Source organism: Mobula hypostoma, chromosome 13 (assembly GCF_963921235.1).
Source record: "Mobula hypostoma chromosome 13, sMobHyp1.1, whole genome shotgun sequence".
Taxonomy (NCBI): domain Eukaryota; kingdom Metazoa; phylum Chordata; class Chondrichthyes; order Myliobatiformes; family Myliobatidae; genus Mobula; species Mobula hypostoma.
The window spans coordinates 46,902,331-46,925,762 of NC_086109.1; the positions used below are offsets into that span (position 1 = coordinate 46,902,331).

Here is a 23,432-nt window from a genome sequence, read left to right on the forward strand (position 1 = left end):
CCATGATTTGCTGTTTTGCTTATAATTTACAAACGCAGAAGTCTTCTTGGAGTTTTAAACCACGTACCAACGATCAGTTCATTGCCCTTTTTTTTAACCGATTTCACACAACCTCTTACCTACAATATTATTTGCTTTGCGATGGGCCATCTTCAGCCCCTCGGTGACGCCATGGGCGAGTGTGACATCAGAGCCCGGTGACGCGAGGCGAGTGTGACTCGCGGCCGGGGAGGCTGGCTGCGCATGCGTGTGGCCGGCCAGAGCGGGGGGCCGTGTTATTGAAGCGGACGCCTCCGGAACGAGGTAGCGACAATGTTTAAGGGGTAGGCCTCGGTCTAGAGGTACACGTCACTGCGTACCCGTTTACAGCGAGCGGAGCGGGGGGGCCCCCACCGGCGCCACTTTCAGGGGCGAGAGCAAAGAGACCGATAAAGAAACGCAATGGACGTGGATATGGATTTAGATCAAGACCTGATGCAGAAATTTAGCTGCATGGGAACCACAGATAAGGATGTGCTGATCTCCGAGTTTCAGAGGCTGCTGGGCTTCCAGCTCAACCCTGCCGGCTGTGCTTTCTTCCTGGACATGACCAATTGGTAAGTCACAGGCCTCTCCAGGCCCTTCCTGCCTCCTCCCCTTGCCTTTGATAGGCCAAAAGCGCCGATTCCGGGCCTAATGTGCGTCTTTCCGCGGATTACATAAGCGGTATCAGGAGGAGGGATGACGCTGTCATCCACTCCTACCTCCGTTACCTTAGGGGTGATTCCTGGAGGTTCGAGGAAGGGCCTCTGTCCCGACCTTCTGCAATTACGCGTTGAGCGGCTTGTCCTGTCTATTCGAGTCGAGTCATTTTGCCGCTTCACAAAAGTTGTCGGCTTTGGTGATACGACCACTTTGGAGCAATTCATTTGCTGTTGCTAAAAGGTTTTACTGTAGGAAATCTATGTTTCCGTGTTTAGTTATGGCTATGAAATTTAGCAGACGTAAGCGATTTCTTTGAACGTTACAATTAGTTTTTTTTTCCAAAAAAATTTGAAGTGAGTCCTATCTTGTAACTACTAATTTTTCAAAAATTAATCGTAATAGAATTCTAGAAATCTTTTTAGGTAGGATAAAGGTAATGAACTGATAGGCCAACAACATCATCTTCCTCGTTTTTGCGCTGTGATTATATTACAGTTGAATTGTACGTTGTAAGTTTACTTGACATATTCTAAATTTTCTTTAGTACTTTATATATATTCTGTGTACTTTTATTTCAGTAGTTTTTGAGAGTTTTTGGATTTGTGCAGAAACACCATGATAGTTGATTCTTTCTCTTTTGCATTTCCATTACATGTGATTTCTATACAAAACAAAAACTGCAAAAAAATCTATTAATGATCACATCTACTTTGTTTCTTAACTACAATATTATACAAAATTATAATATAATTATTAGTGTTTTTAAGAAATAGTTTGTGATGCTTTATTTAAGGATGATGTAGAAATGCATGCAGCATTTTGTAGGTAAGTCTGCATGATGGAGAAACTTGAAATGGGTGTGCCACTTTTAAAGTACAGAATTCATTTCATCCCATCAATCATTGAAGGTTTAATTCTTGCTTTACATGTTAATTTCACAATTGACCTCTGAATAAGATTCTATAAATATAATTGAGGAATGCATTCATGATGTTTTAAATGATCATATTGGACCAAATGCACTGTTTTTCTATTTCAAAAATGGATCAGTGTAATTACATTTGGAAATACAGTTGGATTCCTAGAATATACCTGGCAATAAAAAATTGTAACAAAGGCTTGAAATAGTTACCGTGAACCAGGAAGTGGCCCAATTTATAAGTACTGTCTGTGTAACTTCAGTTCATCGTGACTCTCCCAACACCTCACTTCCCAACATTACATACACTAGGTTACCAACTTCAAGGACCAGTCAAGCAGTATTTCAGTTATGGAAATATGGGATGCTGGATTACAAAAAAAAACTTGGGCATTGTGGACTTGTGTAATCACTAAATGCAGTTCATGCTTTGAAACAGATTGAGTTGAAGTTACAAGCTGAGCTGCAGTGGTGCTGTGGTATGAGTTTTACAGATTACTGCAATGGTTACAGGTCTAAACTGAGCAGGCTACTTTTACGTGTCATTATAAATGCTCTGCATTTTTGGTTATCTGCTTCTTTATAAACCATCTTGGTTTAAATTTGTAATCTTTGACAAGTCTGTAATAGGCTATTCAGTTTAATTGCCTCTATGCATGTATGAGATTATGTTCTAACTACTCTGTGTGCAGTGGGGAAGGGGAAGTTTAGCAGTTTTAAGTTGGGGTCAAGATGTTGTTCTCAAAGAACACAGTAACAGTCCAGTGACCAAAGATTCAGGTCAACCTGCAATGATTATTACCAATATTTAACTTCAGTTTTTATTATTTATTCATTCATGGAAAGTAGCTGTCAGTGGCCAAATCAAATGTTCAGTGATTTCCCCATTTGATTTGAGGGTTTGTGGTGAGTCATCCTACTTGAAATATTGTGAAGACATTCCAACACTTGGGGTGTTGAAAGCGGAACTGCAGTACATTAATCTTGTGGGGGAATCTTGTCGGTGGAGCACTTGGAAGATTATAATTGTGATCTGGTGCAGTTTGTACTGTAGATGGGCACTTGTGCCAATGGCAAGGAATTAATGAATTTCATTAGTTGGGATTTGGATTACTTAAAATGCTTTGTTTCAAATTGTATTGACTGGTGTAGGACATAGGCTGTGCAGATGTGTGCATTTATAACTTGTAATGAGCTCAGTTTTAAGATTACAGTCATAAGAGGAGGATATTAGCATTGTTCACGGCAACAATTTCAGAAATCATGTACAGTATCTCTAAAATGCGGGTTTTAAAGCTGCTTGTGTAAACTTGGGTCAGGGCAGGATAATGTTGTGTTTGGGTGCATTCAGCTTTTGGAGAGTAGTGGTCCTGCGACCAAGATTCTTTTTTCATCAAAATATAGTTCTGCATAGACATAAAACAGCTGTGCATCAGAATGAGGATTCTTCACATGCAGCAATGTGGTAGTGCATTTTTATGAACATGTCCCAGTTTCGGTTTCACTTTTACTTTTTCTTGTTCAGAACATTAAGGAAATTGTACTGTTATCTTACTGTGAAATACATTTTTAATGTTCGCCTTTTGAAATTTGATGGACTTGTGCATCCAGAAGAAAGCTGGTGGTGCATCAGTTGTTTGAGAGGGACAATCTAATACAGTCACTTGTTGAGTGTATGCTTGTCCTCTTAACAGTTCTGTGCGGTATTTTCAACACCCTGATTTTTTGCTGTTATGGTTCTGACTTTTCTACACTGAGTGAAATGGGATGTGAGGCTGGAGGCAGTTATGAGCAGCAAGATAAAAACAAAACATACCAGCAAGCTTCTAATCTATTAAGTTCAAAAAAATTAACATTAAAAAACATCACATAACAATGGCATATGTATTTCAGCACCAGAAAACAAACAAAAAGAAACACCAAAAAACAAACTTCTGGTGGAACTCAGCAAGCATTGGTAAGAAAAATGGAATTGTTAATGTTTTGGGTTGAGACCCTGCTTCAGTACCTGATGCAGAGTCTCAATCCAAAACATTGACAATTCCTTTCTTCCTACTCAACCATTTAGACTTGAGAATTCATTGAGCATTTTGTGTGGTTTCAGATTCCCGCGTCTGTAGTCAGTCTGGCTCTGCCTTTGGATCCCGTTGGGTTTCCAGAAACAGAGCAGAGTAACAAATTATTCCATCTGCCATTCATTGTTTTAGACTTTGATCAAATCTGAGGACTTCACATTGGTGGAGCTTCGAATGTAAATTAGTATAGTATCACTCAGAGAAACTTTAATATTCTTCTCAAAAGCTAAGATCCCAAATTCATTACAAGTTTTCTACTTACAGAATAGTATATAGGAAAATATCTTCTGACAAAATCTCCATGTTGAGACTATTGCGGATTGCCTTCAAATTCCTTTGTTTTAATTGGATAGATTGATTTTTGCACAAAGTGATGCCCCTACCCCTCTCATTCAATTGTTTTAGATTTTAGTATTTTTGGATTCCAGATTTTAAATCCAAGGTTCTTTTAGAAGTTAGGAACAAGACATAAAACCTGTTGCTTCATGAACATTTTATTAAAAGTTGATGGAATAAAGAGAACAGAATAGTGACAGGGGTCACTGCTACTTGAAGAGAAGAAACTAAAGATGGTGCCGAGAGTAAAGCAGCTACTTTATACTCGGGTATGAGAAATGCCGTTCAAATCTGCAGATGAGACAAACAATTGCAAACCCCATTTCCAGAAAAGTTGGGATATTTTCCAAAATGCAATAAAACAAAAATCTGTGATATGTTAATTCACGTGAACCTTTATTTAACTGACAAAAGTACAAAGAAAAGATTTTCAATAGTTTTACTGGCCATTTAATTGTATTTTGTAAACATACACAAATTTAGAATTTGATGGCTGCAACACACTCAACAAAAGTTGGGACAGAGGCATGTTTACCATTGTGTTACATCACCTTTCCTTTTAATAACACTTTTTAATCGTTTTGGAACTGAGGATACTAATTGTAGTAGATTCGCAATTGGAAATTTTGTCCATTCTTGCTTGATATAAGACTTCAGCTGCTCAACAGTCCGTGGTCTCCGTTGTCTGATTCTCCTCTTCATGATGTGCCATACATTTTCAATAAGAGATAGATCTGGACTGGCAGCAGGTCAGTCAAGCACATGCACTCTGTGTCTACAAAGCCACACTGTTGTAGCCCATGCAGAATGTGGTCTGGCATTGTCCTGCTGAAATAAGCATGGACGTCCCGGGAAGAGACGTCTCCTTGATGGCAACATATGTCTCTCTAAAATCGTAATATACGCCTCAGAGTCAATGGTACCTTCACATACATGCAACTCACTCATGCCGTGGGCACTGATGCACCCCCATACCATCACAGATGCTGGCTTTTGCACCGTTCACTGATACCAATCTGGATGGTCATTTTCATCTTTGGCACGGAGAACTCGACGCCCGTTTTTTTCCAAAAACGAGCTGAAATGTGGACTCATCTGACCACAGCACACAGTTCCACAGTCTTTCGGTCCATCTGAGATGAGCTCGGGCCCAGCGGACTCGCTGGCGTTTCTGCATAGAGTTGAATTATGGTTTCCTCCTTGTGTAATACAGTTTCAAGTTGCATTTCTGGATGCAGTGACGGACTGTGTTGAGTGACAATGGTTTTCCGAAGTATTCCCGAGCCCAGGTGGCTATGATTGTCACAGTAGCATGATGGTTTCTTAAGCAGTGCCGCCTGAGGGCTCAAAGATCACGCGCGTTCAACAGTGGTTTCCGACCTTGCCCTTTATGCACTGAGATGTCTCTGAATTCTTTGAATCTTTTCACAATATTATGTACTGTAGATGTTGAAAGACCTAAATTCTCTGCAATCTTGCGTTGAGGAACGTTCCTTTTGAACTGACTAACAATTCTTTCACGAATTTTGGCACAAAGGGGTGAGCCACGACCCACCCTTGCTTGCAAAGACTGAACCTTTGATGGACGCTACTTTTATACCCAGTCCTGATGCCTCACCTGCTACCAATTAGCCTGCTTAATGTGGAGTCTTCCAGACTGGTGTTACTTGAATATTCTGTGCACTTTTCAATCTTATTTTAACTCTGTCCCAACTTTTGTTGAGTGTGCTGCCATCAAATTCTAAATTTGTGTATATTTACAAAATACAATTAAGTTGGTCAGTAAAATTATGGAAAATCTTTTCTTTGTACTTTTGTCAGTTAAATAAAGGTTCACATGAATTAACATATCACAGATTTTTGTTTTTATTGCATTTTGGAAAAAATCCCAACTTTTCTGGAAATGGGGTTTGTGTAAAATACTTATTCAATACTGCAGTTAAAATTAACCAATAAGAAAACACTTATTCACTTAATTACAGAGAAGCTATCAGAATTATATTCTGTATAGCCACGATAGGTGTATAACAGTGTTGCAGCTCTCTCAGAAAACCACCTACAGCAGATTCTGACTGCCTTCAACTGTGCATACACGAAACTTGGACTTGCCATCAATTTCAAGAAAACTCAGATTATCTACCAACCATCGCCAACTGAGACAAATCGGATAGAACCATCAGTTCAACTTGGTGAAACAACCCTGGAAAATGTGGACCACTTTCCCTATCTTGGAAGTCACTTCTCCTCCAATGTCGACCTTAATGACGAGATCCAACATCGTCTTAAATGCGCTGGAACAGCTTTTGGACGTCTCCGAACAAGAGTCTTTCATGATCGTGACATCCGAACAGACTCCAAAATGTTAGTGTACAAAGCAGTGGTGATCCCAACGCTCCTGTATGCATCAGAAACCTGGAGAACATACCGACGACATCTGAAGGCACTTGAAAAGTTCCATCGATGCTGTCTTCGAAACATCTTAAATATCAGCTGGGAAGATAGAACAACCAACGTCAGCATGCTAAATGAAGCAAAAACAACAAGCATTGAAGCCTACGTCATCAAGAACCAACTAAGATGGAGTGGTCATGTTGTTCAGATGAAAGACGAATGTCTGCTGAAAGAAATCTTCTACTCCCAGCTTAAAGAAGGCAAACGTAAAGAGGTGGACAAAAGAAGAGATTCAAAGACGTCTTAAAAACCAACATGAAGAAATGTAACATCGACATCAACAATTGGGAAACTAGTGCCAAGGACAGGAAACTCTGGCAAGCCATCATCCGAGAAGGAACAGCAACTGTTGAAGCCAACAGATGTGCAGAATTAGAAGAAAAGAGAAGAAAATGGAAAGAGAGGCAGCAACAACCAAAGCCCGATCTGCCATCTGGAACTACCTGTCTTGAATGCAGAAGAACTTTCAAAGCCAAGATTGGACTCATAAGCCACTTGAGAGCCCATAAATAGATCAACGGAACGAAGACCATCATCCTCAACCGCAAGGGATAGCCATGATGACGACGATTAAACTGATATGCATATAAAGGTTACTTAAAAAACAGGCAGATAATTGTTAAACTGCAAAGGTAGTGCCAATTCAAATTAAACAGTCAGATCCAACAATCCCTCCTTTGATTCTAAATCACACGTTTAGAATAAATACATATTAATTAAATGATCAAAAATCCTACTTGGATTGTGAAATAACAAAGGGTGTATGTATCCCTCAAAGTATTCATAATAGTACCATGGTTAGGCAGATTAGTAGGCACACTTCCATGGGTTTGAACTATTGTGTCCATAAGATCATAAGATGTAGGAACAGAAGTAGGCCATTCAGCGCATCAAGACTACTCCGCCATTCAATCATGGGCTGATCCAATTTTTCCAGTCATCCCCACTCCCCTGCCTTCACCCCATACCCTTTGATGCCCTGGGCTAATCAAGAACCTATCTGTCTCTGCCTTAAATACACCCAATGGCTTGTCCTCCACAGTCACTCGTGGCAACAAATTCCACAGATTTCCTACCCTCTGACTAAAGTAATTTCTCTGCATCTCTGTTCCAAATCGATATCCTTCAATCCTGAAATCGTGCCTTCTCATCCTAGAAACCCCTACTATGGGAAATAACTTTGCCATATCTAATCTGTTCATGCCTTTTAACATTCAGAATCTTTCCCCTCATTCTCCTGAACTCCAGGGAATGCAGCCCAAGAGCTGCCAGACGTTCCTCATACGGTAACCCTTTCATTCCTGGAATCATTCTTGTGAATCTTCTCTGAACCCTCTCCAATGTCACTTTAGAAAGGATGTACTGAGGAGCCCAAAACTGCACACAGTACTCCAAGTGTGGTCTCACGAGTGCCTTGTAGAGCCTCAATATCACATCCCTGCTCTTATATTCTATAACTCTAGAAATGAATGACAACATTGCATTCACCTTCTTCTCAACCGGCTCAACCTGGAGGTTAACCTTTAGGGTATCTTGCACAAGAACTTACAAGTCCCTTTACATCTCTGCATTTTGAATTCTCTCCCCATCTAAATAATAGTCTGCCCATTTATTTCTTCCACCAGAGTGCATGACCATACATTTTTCCAATATTGTATTTCATTTGCCACTACTTTGCCCATTCCCCTAAACTATCCAAATCTCTCTGCAGGCTCTCAGTTTCCTCAACACTACCCCCTCCTCCACCTATCTTTTTATCGTTGGCAAATTTAGCCACAAATCTATTAATACCATAGTCCAAATCATTGACATATGTCATAAAAAGCAGCGGTCGCAACACTGACCCCTTTAGAACTCTTTAAACAAGAAAAAATGTAAATTATGATGAGGCATATCAGTGTGAATAATATGACACATAATATTCAGTAACCGTGGCTTCCGAGACTTAAATGAATTCAATCAAAGAAAACAACAGGAATTCTGCAGATGCTGGAAATTCAAGCAACACACATCAAAGTTGCTGGTGAACACAGCAGGTCAGGCAGCATCTGTAGGAAGAGGTGCAGTCGACGTTTCAGGCCGAGACCCTTCGTCAGGACTAACTGAAGGAAGAAGGGGGAGGGGGAGATCCAAAATGATAAGAGAAGACAGGAGGGGGAGGGATAGAGCCAAGAGCTGGACAGGTGATAGGCAAAAGGGGATACGAGAGGATCATGGGACAGAAGGTCCGGGAAGAAAGACAAGGAGGGTGGGGGGGACCCAGAGGATGGGCAAGAGATATATTCAGAGGGACAGAGGGAGAAAAAGGAGAGTGAGAGAAAGAATGTGTGCATAAAAATAAGTAACAGATGGGGTACGAGGGGGAGGTGGGGCCTTAGCGGAAGTTAGAGAAGTCGATGTTCATGCCATCAGGTTGGAGGCTACCCAGACGGAATATAAGGTCCTCCAACCTGAGTGTGGCTTCATCTTTACAGTAGAGGAGGCCGTGGATAGACATGTCAGAATGGGAATGGGATGTGGAATTAAAATGTGTGGCCACTGGGAGATCCTGCTTTCTCTGGCGGACAGAGCGTAGATGTTCAGCAAAGCGGTCTCCCAGTCTGCGTCGGGTCTCGCCAATATATAAAAGGCCACATCGGGAGCACCAGACGCAGTATATCACCCCAGTCGACTCACAGGTGAAGTGTTGCCTCACCTGGAAGGACTGTTTGGGGCCCTGAATGGTGGTAAGGGAGGAGGTGTAAGGGCATGTGTAGCACTTGTTCCGCTTACACGGATAAGTGCCAGGAGGGAGATCAGTGGGGAGGGATGGGGGGACGAATGGACAAGGGAGTTGCGTAGGGAGCGATCCCTGCGGAATGCAGAGAGAGGGGGGGAGGGAAAGATGTGCTTAGTGGTGGGATCCCGTTGGAGGTGGCGGAAGTTATGGAGAATAATATGTTGGACCCGGAGGCTGGTGGGGTGGTAGGTGAGGACCAGGGGAACCCTATTCCTAGTGGGGTGGAGTGAGAGCAGATGTACGTGAAATGGGGGAGATGCGTTTAAGAGCAGAGTTGATAGTGGAGGAAGGGAAGCCCCTTTCTTTAAAAAAAGAATTCAATCAAAGAAATGCTGTCCACCAATTGATGTATTTTAGCTGCTGCTTTATGAATATGGTCAGCTAAATTGGTTCTGTCTTCAGACCCTTAAGGTATGTAAGTACTTGCCTATTACTGCACAAGTTGCCTGTCAGCTGCAAAGAGAGGATCTAATGCTATATGATTTTGAAGAACCATCTTGTGCATGGCGACCATTTCTGGTGTTCCTTTCTCTGAGGCATCAGCTAAGTCAGTGCTTAACCTTTCCAAAGCTGCAGCAACATTTTTAACCTCTTATGCTCTTTGCAACCTCAATAAAATGGGAATAATGCTCCTCCTGAAATGACTTGTTAAATTCTTGACTCGGAATGTAAAGTCTGTGTATGCCTCATAGTAGAAAAGACATAGCCTAATTACAAGATCCTAACATTTTGTAGAAGAGAGGTATAAACCCCATTCCGTCACATCCAGTATATCTTGCTGTGGGTGTGACAGTGGCTTTTGTTCCTGGAATAGGTTCCACCCACCCATCTTGAAAACTTGTCTATGATTACCAGCATGTCTGAATATCCTTGACACTTCAGTAAAGAAATTCCCATTTGTAAATGTAAAAGTAGACCAGGTGAGGCAGGAGCACTTAATTGCAGTAGCTTTTCCACTGCTCCAGGATTTGTTTTCTTCGCAAACAACAGGAATTCTGCAGATGCTGGAAATTCAAGCAACACACATCAAAGTTGCTGGTGAACGCAGCAGGCCAGGCAGCATCTGAAGGAAGAGGTGCAGTCGACGTTTCAGGCCGAGACCCTTCGTCAGGACTAACTGAAGGAATTTGTTTTCTTCCATGTCTTGCATCTTTCTAACTTCAAAATATCGTGGGTTGTCAGCTTGAGGTATCGATTGACTTCTAACACCTTTATTGTGAACGGTGATTCATTTTGCAAATAAAGAATTTAAAAATGTACGTTTTACCAAATGGTCAGTATCTGTAACTGATAAGCTAATTCTGTATAAAAATAGCAGTTTTCTGTCCTGGCTTCAGACTGTGTGGGTGACAGGGGCCATGCTGTTCTCCTTCTGCACAAGCAAAATGAAAAGAATGCTTGAGTCACAGTGCATGTGTTCTGGGCCAGTCGTTTTCTTTCTTTCTTTCATTATCGATGAAGACAATTCGCCCCTGGTTACTTGTCAGTGTTGCTAATTACTGAATGAGTCTTGACAATGTTGCATAGAAAATGTGACAGATGAATTTCACTCTGGGTAGAAGATGTAAGACAATGGAAAAACTAGTTATGTTTGCCTTCAGTTGATCAACCCATGTGAAAAATTATTTGGTCTTTTGTATTCGAGTGAAGGGAATGCAAACTGAAGCTATGGAAAATGTTACTGGAATTCGAGATTGAAATGTTTGAAAATGTCTGTGAAAACATTGCTTTGAATGGAACATGGAATATTTTTTGAAGAATAATTTGGCCAATCCTGCATAGTCATCTTAATTCAACAGAGTAGCTGAATTGATTTCCATTTTAGAGGATCTTTACTTCATAGTAAATGCCTTTTTCTTAGTGATAAAAAGATCGAATTTAAGCCTTTTTATTTTGGGGAGTGAGTAAACGTCAGGGTCATTATTGGAAGTGTAACAGTTAGTGCATTGCTCACTGATCAGGATTCAATTCCTGCCACAGTCTCGAAGGAGCTTATGTTCTCATTGCTGTGTCAGTTTCCTCCTGGTGTTCTGGTTTCCTCTCATATTCCAAAGATCGGTTAGTAAAGTGAAATATGTTGTTTGCATTAAATCAAATCAATTTTTGCTGATACGATTCGATGCAAACAGTGCATTTCACTACATCTTTTGATATACATTTTACAAAAAATCTTAATGAAGGTCTGTATCTTTACTTGTATCCCTACTTGCTGGTGAGGAAAGATTGGTGATCCAGCTGTTTTTGTTATGTTTTGTTGGTAGATGGGGAATTCCTGTTATTGTCAGTGCTGCTGAAGAAGACTTGGTGAGCTATCACAGTATGTATTAGAGATGATGTTAAGAAGGCGTATGGTGTGTTGGCATTCATCAACAGTGGGATTGAGTTCAAGAGCCATGAGGTAATGTTACAGCTATATAAAACTTCGGTCAGTCCTCATTTAGAGGACTGTGTACAGTTCTGGTCACCTCATCACAGGAAGGATATGGATACTATAGCGAGAGTGCAGAGGAGATTTACAAGGATATTGCCTGGATTGGGGGGCGTACTGATAAAAGTATGTAAAAAGGTTAACACTTCGTTAAACAATAGCAGCCTGTTTTTCTGAAAGAAGCCGCTGATGATCAACAGATGTGCTAAGCCATCCTGAGGCATATTTCTTCTTGAAGGTGGCTAGCTAGGGTTTCAGGATGTTTATCTCCTTGTGCACTCATGCGTAGAGATAAGACCACTCTAGCCTGTTTCTGTATGTTCTGTCCGTTATGCCTATTTTGTAATTTGTCTGTTGGGGCTGTCATGTAGTGGATAACTTTGACTCAAGCCTGTCTTGCGTGGGAGGTATCTGAACAAATATACAGTATCTGTGTTGTAAGGGGAATTGTTAGTCAGTTGGTGGATCGGACAGGAACAGTCATAGACAGACTGTTCCTGTTTGAGCGACTAACTGAGTAAGCCCCGGGTGCTTTGAATAAGGAGTTTGTACTTATACAGTCTTTGAGTGACTTTATCCGGATTCAACTTCCATATTTGGTGCTTGCAAGCAGGGAACCAGCATAGGGACTGTGACACGGAGGCGGGCTGAGTAAGCGACAGACCCTATCTATGAGGTCCGATCGGGCCCGCAAAGACGAATTGTCTTTGTTGCTCCCTACAATACCGGTGTGAGTCTCTGCCCCTCACCCGGACCTCAACCCTGACAGGACCCGGAATGAATCTGCCGAGAGAGTCGTGTCAGGTAGGACAATTATTTGAAAATTGGACAGCTGACACACTCTGTCTGGTTTTAAAAAAAAAAGGAAGGATAAAATTGGATAGGTGGCATGAGTCGGGTAAAATTTGAACTCGTCTAAGAATTAAAGTTGGGTAACAAATCAGGAAAATTGAACAGTAGATACTGTGCACAGGTATCGGGTAAAAATTAAAGTCAGTTAAGAATCAACAGGAGAATTGAGCAGCGGATACTGTGCTTGGTAAAAAGACAAAAACGTGAGACAAGATCTGTTGTGTGATTTTAAAAAAAAAGGTACAGGAACTTCATTAGGTAATATGTATGAGTTGTCTCATGATAAAGAGAGAGATTTACGTATTTTAAGTGGTATTTTACGTGAGAAATTGTGGGACGAAGTGTGGCCATGGGAAGGGGACTTGGGATGTGACAAGCTATGAACAAGCCATAAAAATGGTCCAGAAAAAGATCAGTCGTAATAAATGCAAAACCTTGATCAAGGAATAAAACCCGGAGGACAAATAGGGATTGAAATACGGGATCCCAGGAGCATGTCTGGCTTACCGACCCTGTTCAATGAGAGTGATCGTGATGAGGACTGGCTAGTGACAAGACCCCCACCACTGTATTGGGAGCCGCTGCTAGCCATGGGACCCGAAAATTCTTTAGAGTTCTCTTAACGCCGTGGAAGGAAGGGTGAAACAAAGGGAGAGGGGGAGGACAGAGCCCCTATATCCAACCATCCCACGAGGTGATACTGAAGGATGGATCAGCTCAGTTCCCAAGAAAAGTACCCCACCCCAACCTCAGAGATAGTTACCTACCTGAATGATGCCAAATCCCAGGGTGGGGGAGCAAGATCAGCCGGCGGTTATCCCTGTATATCCCCCATGGAAGCCACAAGAAATGATCATGATAAAGAAGCAGGCCCCTGACAGAAAGGAGAAACCAGCACTTTTCGCACAATATGTGCGGAGCACAATTCAGATGTATGACGCTACCCCTCAGGATCTTTTCGGACCGCTGCATAATATTATTTGCAGACGAGGGACGGAAATGGAAGAAAGAACTGAGGAGGCGGGGGTTGCCAACTAGTGAGGAGCAGACCCACCAGACAATCCAGGGCTTGGTAAAAGCACTGCAGCAACCTGTTAACATTTCCAAGGTATTAGAATGTAAACCGAAACTTGGGGAATCAGGGTCGGATGACTGGGAGCGCTTTGTATCATGCTACAAGACTTGCGCGGGGGACCAGATCTTCAATAATGGGAATACTTCCCCTCAATTTAATGCGCTGCTGCTCCAATGTTTCACTTTTAACTTAGCCACGATGATTAAGACCAACAATATGGACTGGCCAGATAATGACCGTAATCGGATGTGACGCACCGTAGTTTACTACTGGGATGCCAGCGCAGAGTCCAGAACCGACTCAGAGGAAGTTGCAATTAAGCATGAATTTGTCCAGCAGGGTGAGGGACACTGATGTGGGTCAGATAATGCCTGGTACCGTAACCATATGCCAGAACCGGGATTGGGATCAATTCCCTGATTGGCTTTACCCCCACTGTGGTGGTCCATATGCCCCAGGACCCGGCGAGGTGATGGCAATAAGGGGACGACCCCAACAATTTTATCCCCTAAGCAAAGAAATGAGCCACCCCAGCGAGCGCCCTTGCCCGGGGGAGCTCAGGCTGGACTGTGGTTTAACTGAGGCCGACCAGGACACTGGAAGGCAAGGTGCCCCTGGAGACAGCAGAGACGCCCGGTTTCAAACCGGACCGTCATCCCATTCTCCATGAACAATCCTTTTGCTAACTGACTCTTGAAAATGTTACCTGTTGTAAGTAGCGACTTTGGGGTTCAAGGGGTCTGAACGAACATGCCAATGGATATGATTCCTATCGGTGGAGTTTCAGAGAAGGCAGTATATATCCAGGTAACTGCGGCTTCTAATATTACCTTACATCAGCCTGTAAATGTGCTGTCTTTCCACTCAATGGTGGAGCTTTTGACATCTTGACAGATACAGCACCTCACTCAGGCACGACAAAATCGCTATGAGCCTTACTGAGCAACCAGCTGCTGAAATTTTCTCTCGGCTCCACTGTAAATCCAGCCACTTTCCTAATGTTGCCACCCTGGGTTACAGATGATTCTGAACACGATTGTGTGCTCAAAATCAACTCCTCACTACAGCCCGCGAGGACCTCACGGACCAACCCCTACAGGACCCTGATGTAAGCTTGTATGTCGATGGTAGCTCTTCCATGGGCCCTCAAGGCTAGAGATGTTCTGGCTGTGCTCTGGTCACAGATGACATGGTGCTTGACCAGGCAGCCTTTCAACCAGCCATGTCAGCACAAGAAGCTGAGTTATTTGCCCTCACTCGTGCCTGCATCTTCGCCGCCAACAAACGTGCAAACATCTTCACTGATACGCCTTCAGGGTAGCTCATGACCACGGAGCGCTTTGGGAATGCCGGGGTTCCCTCACTTCCTCAGGACATCCTATTGCGTCCTGACGAAGGGTCTTGGCCCAAAATATTGACTGTTCGTTTCCACGGATGCTGCCCGACCTGCCGAGTTCCTCTAGCGTGTTGTGCGTGTTGCTTTGACCCCAGCAACGGCAGAGTATTTTGTGTGTCCTATTAGCAGTGCTACATTTATACAGAATCTCCTCATTGCCTTGCAACTTCCAGAAACATTGGCCATTATCAAATGCTCTGCTCGTATCTGTCAGACTGATAAAATCTCCACCGGTAATGCCATGGCCAATGAGGCTGCCAAAGCCGCAGCCCAGACACTGGAAATTCTAGTCCCACCGGGGCCCTGCCAAAATCCCTTGCGCCTCTCAGACAGCACGGGTTTGCCAGACATGCAAGTCGTACGTACGTTTCAGGGGGACGCCCCTGAGGAGGAATGCAGACTATGGTCACAGATGGGCTGTGAGGAGGGTCCCGTGATGGGCCTATGGTACACCCCTGTGGGACAGGTTTGCATCCCTACCCAGTTTCTACCAATCCTCCTTGATTATGTTCATACTTGTACTTACCTCGGAAAGGAGGGAAGGGTAAATAGTTTGCTGCAAACATAGTGACATCCGAAATTGCAGCAACAAAGAGGACAAAAGCATGTTTAATATGCTGTAAGAATAATGTGGGAAAGGGGACACCCTGTTTGTCGGGCGCCACTCCCTTACCTGGAGGCCCCTTTTCATGTTTACAAATTGATTTTATTGAACTACCTACAGTGCATTGTTACAAATATTGCTTGGTGATCATAGATGTGTTTAGTAGATGGATCGAGTCAATCCCTGCCACGAATAATCGGAATCAGAATCAGGTTTATTATCACCGACATGTGACGTGAAATTCATTAACTTAGCAGCAGCAGTTCAATGCAATACAAAATCTAGCAGAGAGAGAATAATAAATAAATACTAAACAAATCTATTCAAAATGTCTTATTGATTTACTTAAAAGAATGTGCAAAAATAGAAATACTGTTTATTAAAAAAGTGAGGTAGTGTCCCAAAGCTTCAATGTCCATTTAGGAATCGGATGGCAGAGGGGAAGAAGCTGTTCCTGAATCGCTGAGTGTGTGCCTTCAGACTTCTGTACCTCCTACCTGATGGTAACAGTGAGAAAAGGGCATGCCCTGGGTGTTGGAGGTCCTTGGTGATGGACACTGCCTTTCTGAGACACCGCTCACTGAGGTTGTCTTGGGTACTTTGTAGGCTAGTGCCCAAGATAGAGCTGACCAGATTTACAACCTTCTGCAGCTTCTTTTGGTCCTGTGAAGTAGCCCCTCCATAACCAGACAGTGATGCAGCCTGTTAGAATGCTCTCTGCGGTACAACTATAGAAGATTTTGAGTGTATTTGTTGACATGCCAAATCTCTTCAAGCTCCTAATAAGCCCTGACAGCGGCTAAAATACTGTTGCGAGAAGTAATCCCCCAGTATGGGTTACCAGAAGTATTGAGTTCAGGTAACGGTCCCCACTTTGTAGCAAAGTTAAATGAGGAAATTTGCAGTGCCTTATCCATTGCTAACATTTCCATTGCTGTTACCATCCCCAGGCTGCAGGTATAGTGGAAAGGGCAAATGGTACCCTAAAAACTAAATTGGCAAAACTTACGGAGGAAACGGGGCTTAACTGGTTAAAGGTATTGCCCTTAACATTATTCCATAAGAGGGCCACCCCTGTGGGGAAAAAAAGCGGGAGTGTCACCAGCTGAAATCATCTTCGGAAAGCCCCCAAAGATTCCATGGGGTTCCGTGCAGCCTTCCACTCTTGATATAAAGGGGCTACCTAACTAAGATTCTCTGAGCCTTACATTTACAGGTGCGTCAGGCATACAAGGACGAAGACGATACGACAAGAGAAGGCAACTACCCCAACATCAAAACCGAGGACTACGTACTAATTAAGAACTGGTGCCGTGGCAAATTAGAACAACGGATGAAGGGATCATTCCAAGTACTGCTCACCACGCCCACTGCTGTCAAGTTGGAAGGACAAAAGCGGTGGATACATTGTACTGACTGTAAAAAATTTATGGACTAAAGAGACCATCACGGACTTCACCATGTACTGGGCAGTTGTCTTTTGCCTTCTTTTTGCGGGCTTCCAGTCAACAAGAGCCATACAGAAGGGCAGGAGCAGTGACCACCCAAGACGTGGCAGCTCCCCACAGGTTAGAGCCATCTTTTCCCCAAGGCCCACACAGGGAGTAGTTCCCCGAGTGCCATGGCGAAAACATCCCCTACTGTCTGATTTTGCCCATAATACTTTCTGTCCCTTTGCTACAACTATGCCAAACACTAAGAAACAGGCTGCTATTGTTTAACGAAGCAGTACCTTATGAGAATAGGTTGAGTGAACTTGACCTTTTCTCCTTAGAGCGACGGAGGATGAGAGGTGACCTGATAGAGGTGTATAAGATGATGAGGGGCATTGATAGTGTGGATAGCCAGAGGCTTTTTCCCAGGGCTGAAATGGCAAACAGAAGGGGGCAAAGTTTTAAGGTGCTTGGAAATAAGTACAGAGGGGATGGGGGATGTCAGGGGTACGCCTTTCACACAGAGTGGTGGGTGTGTGGAAGTGGATACGATAAAATATGGCCTTTTAAGAGACTCTTTGGTGTGTACATGGAACTTCGAAAAATAGAGGGCTATGCGCTAGGGAATTTCTAGGCAGTTTCTTGAGTAGGTTACATGGTTGGCACAACATTGTGGGCTGAGGATTTTTTCAACAGTGTCCTGCATCACATTTTTGTCTGAAATATGTATACAAGGGCTCCCTGGGTTATAGGGAGTCACATGATGTGCAGCAATCTGATTTTATGTAATTTCTCCCTTGGATTTTTAACAAAATATATCAAAAAATATTGAAAATACTGTGGATAGGACAGCTGCTTATTTGGGACAAATTACGAATAAAAACCAATAGAGAAAACAGCCGAGATTCTCCTTATTTATTTGGGACTCAATACAGCCTAATGGGAGACTGTTGCTGGACAGTTTCTAGGTAGTGTCAGTTATGTATGACCGTTAGACAGTTCCTAGCAACTGAACTTGGGGATTGCCTGCATATATACTTGAAATATTTAAGGTCATTATCATAACATAGGAACATGAGAAATAAGAACCATCTGGCCTGTCGAGCTTGCTCCACCATTCAGTAAGATCAGGGCTGATCTGGCTATGGACTATAGAAACCATAGAAACTACAGCACAGAAACAGGCCTTTTGGCCCTTCTCGGCTGTGCCGAACCATTTTCTGCCTAGTCCCACTGACCTGCACACGGACCATATCCCTCCATACACCTCCCATCCATGTATCTGTCCAATATATTCTTAAATCTTAAAAAAGAACCCACATTTACCACCTCATCTGGCAGCTCATTCCACACTCCCACCACTCCCTGTGTGAAGAAGCCCCCCCAATGTTCCCTTGAAAGTTTTCCCCCCTCACCCTTAACCCATGTCCTCTGGTTTTTTTCTCCCCTTGCCTCAGTGGAAAAAGCCTGCTTGCATTCACTCTATATCTCTACCCATCATAATCTTATATACCTCTATCAAATCTCCCCTCATTCTTCTACGCTCCAGGGAATAAAGTCCTAACCTATTCAACCTTTCTCTGTAACTGAGTTTCTGAAGTCCCGGCAACATCCTTGTAAACCTTCTCTGCACTTTTTCAACCTTATTTATATCCTTCCTGTAATTTGGTGACCAAAACTGAACACAATACTCCAGATTCAGCCTCACCAATGCCTTATACAACCTCATCATAACATTCCAGCTCTTATACTTAATACTTTGATTAATAAAGTCCAATGTACCAAAAGCTCTCTTTACGACCCTATCTACCTATGACGCCACTTTTAGGGAATTTTGTATCTGTATTCCCAGATCCCTCTGTTTTACTGCACTCCTCAGTGCCTTACCATTAACCCTGTATGTTCTACCTTGGTTTGTCCTTCCAACGTGCAATACCTCACACTTGTCTGTATTAAACTCCATCTGCCATTTTTCAGCCCATTTTTCCAGCTGGTTCAAGTCCCTCTGCAGGCTCTGAAAACCTTCCTCACTGTCTACTACACCTCCAATCTTTGTATCATCAGCAAATTTGCTGATCCAGTTTACCACATTATCATCCAGATCATTGATATAGATGACAAATAACAATGGACCCAGCACTGATCCCTGTGGCACACCACTAGTCACAGGCCTCCACTCAGAGAAGCAATTCTCTACCACCACTCTTTGGCTTCTTCCATTGAGCCAATGTCTAATCCAATTTACCACCTCTCCATGTATACCTAGCGACTGAATTTTCCTAACTAACCTCCCATGCGGGACCTTGTCAAAGGCCTTACTGAAATCCATGTAGACAATATCCACTGCCTTCCTTTCATTCAATTTCCTGGTACCCTCCTCGAAAAACTCCAATAGATTGGTCAAACATGACCTACCACGCACAAAGCCATGTTGACTCTCCCTAATAAGTCCCTGTCTATTCAAATGCTTGTAGATTCTGTCTCTTAGTACTCCCTCCAATAACTTACCTACTACCGACGTTAAACTCACTGGCCTATAATTTCCCAGATTACTTTTCGATCCTTTTTTAAACAACGGAACAACATGAGCCACTCTCCAATCCTCCGGCACCTCACCCGTAGACAGCGACATTTTAAATATTTCTGCCAGGGTACATGCAATTTCAACACTAGTCTCCTTCAAGGTCCGAGGGAACACTCTGTCAGGTCCCTGGGATTTATCCACTTTAATTTTCCTCAAGACAGCAAGCACCTCCTCCTTTTCAGTCTGTACAGTTTCCATGATCTCACTACTTGATTCCCTCAATTCCATAGACTTCATGCCAGTTTCCTTAGTAAATACAGACGCAAAAAAGCTATTTAAGATCTCCCCCATTTCCTTTGGTTTCGCACATAGCCGACCACTCTGATCTTCAAGAGGACCAATTTTATCCCTTACAATCCTTTTGCTCCTAATATACCTGTAAAAGCTCTTTGGATTATCCTTCACTTTGACTGCCAAGGCAACCTCATGTCTTCTTTTAGCCCTCCTGATTACTTTCTTAAGTATTTTCTTGCACTTCTTATACTCCTCAAGCACCTGATTTGCTCCCTGTTTCCTATACATTTCATACAACTCCCTCTTCTTTATCAGAGTTGCAATATCCCTTGAGAACCAAGGTTCCTTATTCCTATTCAATTTGCCTTTAATCCTGACAGGAACATACAAACTCTGCACTCTCAAAATTTCCCCTTTTAAGGCTTCCCACCTACCAATCACATCTTTGCCAGAGAACAACCTGTCTCAATCCACGCTTTTTAGATCCTTCCTCATTTCTTCAAATTTGGCCTTCTTCCAGTTCAGAACCTCAACCCTAGGACCAGATCTATCCTTGTCCATGATCAAATTGAAACTAATGGTGTTATGATCACTGGAACCAAAGTGCTCCCCTACACACACTTCCGTCACTTGTCCTAACTCGTTTCCTAACAGGAGATCCAATATTGCATCCCCTCTAGTTGGTCCCTCTATATATTGATTGAGAAAACTTTCCTGAACACAGTTTACAAACTCTAAACCATCTAGACCCCTAACAGTATGGGAGTCCCAATCAATGTATGGAAAATTAAAATCCCCTACAACCACAACTTTATGTTTCCTGCAGTTGCCTGCTGTCTCTCTGCAGATTTGCTCTTCCAAGTCTCGTTGACTATTGAGTGGTCTGTAATACAATCCCACTAATGTGGCCATACCTTTCCTGTTTCTCAGCTCCACCCATAAGGACTCAGTAGACAAGCCCTCTAATCTGTCCTGCCTGAGCACTGCTGTAATATTTTCCCTAACAAGCAATGCTACTCCCCCACCTTTCATTCCTCTGCCTCGATCACATCTGAAACATCAGAACCCTGGAATATTAAGCTGCCAGTCCTGCCCCTCCTGTAGCCAAGTTTCACTAATTGCTATAACGTCATAATTCCACGTGTCAATCCACGCCCTCAACTCATCTGCCTTCCCCGCAATACTCCTAGCATTGAAATATATACACCTCAGAAGATTTTTACCACCACTCACAACCTTTCTATCAGCGGATTTGCTTGAACTTTCAACATTTATTTTCACCCCACCCACACTGTCAGCTCTGGCACTCTGGTTCCCATCCCCCTGCAAATCTAGTTTAAAGCCTCCCCAGTAGCACTAACAAACCTCCCTGAAGGGATATTGGTCCCCCTATGGTTCAAATGTAACCCGTCTCTCTTGTACAGGTCCCACCTGCCCCAGAAGAGGTCCCAATGATCCTGAAATCTGAAACCCTGCCCCCTCAGCCACTTGTTCATCCTCCAGAGCATCCTATTCCTACCCTCACTGGCACCCAGCACAGGTAGCAATCCTGAGATTACCACCCTTGAGGTCCTGCTTTTCAACTTCCTACCAAGCTCTCTATACTCACTCTCCAGGACCTCCTCACTCTTCCTTGCTATGTCATTGGTACCGATGTGCACCATGACATCATGCAAGCGATCAGAGACATCCTTGACCCTGGCACCCGGGAGGCAACAAACCATCCTGGATTCTCTGTCACGACCACAGAATCTCCTATCTGCACCTCTAACTATCGAATCCCCTATCCCTACCGCTCTCCTCTTTTTCCACCCTCCCTTCTGCACTGCCGAGCCAGACTCAGTGCCAGAGATCCGGCTACTGCAGCTTGTCCCAGGTAAGTCATCCCCCCCAACAGTATCCAATGCGGTATACTTGTTGTTGAGGGGAATGGCCACAGGGGAACCCTGCTCTGCCTGCCCTTTCCTCTTCCCTTGCCTGATAGTAACCCAATTTCCTGTCCTCTGTTCCTTTGGCGTAACTACCTCCCTGTAGCTACTATCTATAATCTCCTCATTCTCCCGAATGATCCGCAGGTCATCCAGCTCCTGCTCGAGTTCCCTACCGCGGTTTGTCAGGAGCTGCAGCTGGATGCACTTCTCGCAGGTGTCGTTGTCATGGACACCAGAGGGCTCCCTGACTTCCCACATCCTGCAAGAGGAGCATTCCAACATCCTGCCTGGCATTTTCACTGCACTAAACAATCTGAACAAAAAACTTACCGGAACCTACCCTGGCCTCTGCCTGTTTGAGCCAAAGCCGTCCCACTCTAACTCGGTCCACTCCGACGATGGCCGCTGTATATGGAGGTCTGCTTTTAAACCTTGGCGCGCTACGTTATGCGCCTGCGCAGTGCAGACCCTTCTCCCCGAGCAGTGTTTTTAAAAAAAAATAATGACTTTTTCTACCCGATTTCTTCCACTCTTCTTCTCAGCTCCTTGCTTCGACTGAAGCAAGAACTGTTGAAAATTTCTGTTTTTAAACCTTGGCACACTACGTCACGTGCCTGCGCAGTGCAGGCACTTCTCCCCGAGCAGTGTTTTAAAAAAAAACAACTTTTTCTACCCGATTTCTTCCACTCTTCTTCTCAGCTCCTTGCTTCGACTGAAACAAGAACCGTTGAAAATTTCTCCCCCCTCCCCCTTTTCTCATCTCCGTCTACCTGCCTTTTCCCCAGAACCCTTAATTCCCCTACTGTGCAAAACTCTATCCAACCTCATCTTAAAAAGTATATTTACTCAGGTAGCCTCCACTGCTTCACTGGGCAGAGAATCCACCAGATAATTCATCACTCTGGGAAAAGCAGTTCCTCTTTTTGTGTCCTAAATTTGCTCCCTCAAATCTTGAGGCCATGTCCCCTAGTCCCAGTCTCACCTAGCAGTGGAAACAACTTTAACCCTTTCATAATTTTATTTTTCTGTAAGATTTCCTTATAATCTTCTATAAGATCTAATTAGCTTTCTATCTGATTTTTAGTTTTATCTTTTTAAATTGTTTGATCACACAATTTGGAACTGTAAGAACTCAAACCCTTGTGACATGAAACCATACTAAAATCTCATATTTAATTCCAAAAATTGACAAGATGTAATCTTTTTTTAAAAAAAATAAGATGGCATTCAGATCAACAGTGCAAGTGAAGTGTGATGTTTTTAAAGTCAGATCAGTGCATCCTGATGAATATTTGGCAAAACCACAGTCAGTTTTCTATCTTTGATTATGTGTGGTGCATGGATTGACTTTCACGTCTCCTCTTGCCCAGGGATGGATTCGATTTCCTGTAATCACTTATTGTCCAGTTTGGCCTGTTGCCTCTGAAGTTGCTGTGGTTGGCAGTTTCTCAGGATTGCTTCTAATTTTATTTTTGGCTGGAAACTATGTTCCTGCATTGGTGTGCCTTCTGGATCAGTTGATTCTCAATCTTTTTCTATCAGTGGATCAGTTGTGACTTTCACTTACCTCTGCTGCCCTCACCGTCTGTAGTCTGTGTTGGTTTCCAAAGATTTTTTGGTCAACTGTGCAACTTATCCTAACATAATCAAT

The 23,432-nt window shown here is 43.2% G+C and overlaps 1 protein-coding gene across 4 annotated transcripts in view; it reads left to right on the forward strand.

Moving 5' to 3' along the window:
* The first annotated feature begins 262 nt into the window (after window positions 1-262).
* The window catches only part of ilrun (inflammation and lipid regulator with UBA-like and NBR1-like domains), a 138,820-nt gene continuing 115,650 nt past the window's right edge, over window positions 263-23,432 (forward strand). For 3 of the 4 annotated variants that reach the window (XM_063065631.1, XM_063065633.1, XM_063065632.1), the window contains exon 1: window positions 263-596. In XM_063065631.1, the coding sequence (XP_062921701.1) occupies window positions 442-596 (155 nt within the window). In that variant the 5' untranslated portion in view covers window positions 263-441. The remainder of the gene's footprint in view (window positions 597-23,432) is intronic. The other variant, XM_063065634.1, reaches the window with a different exon arrangement.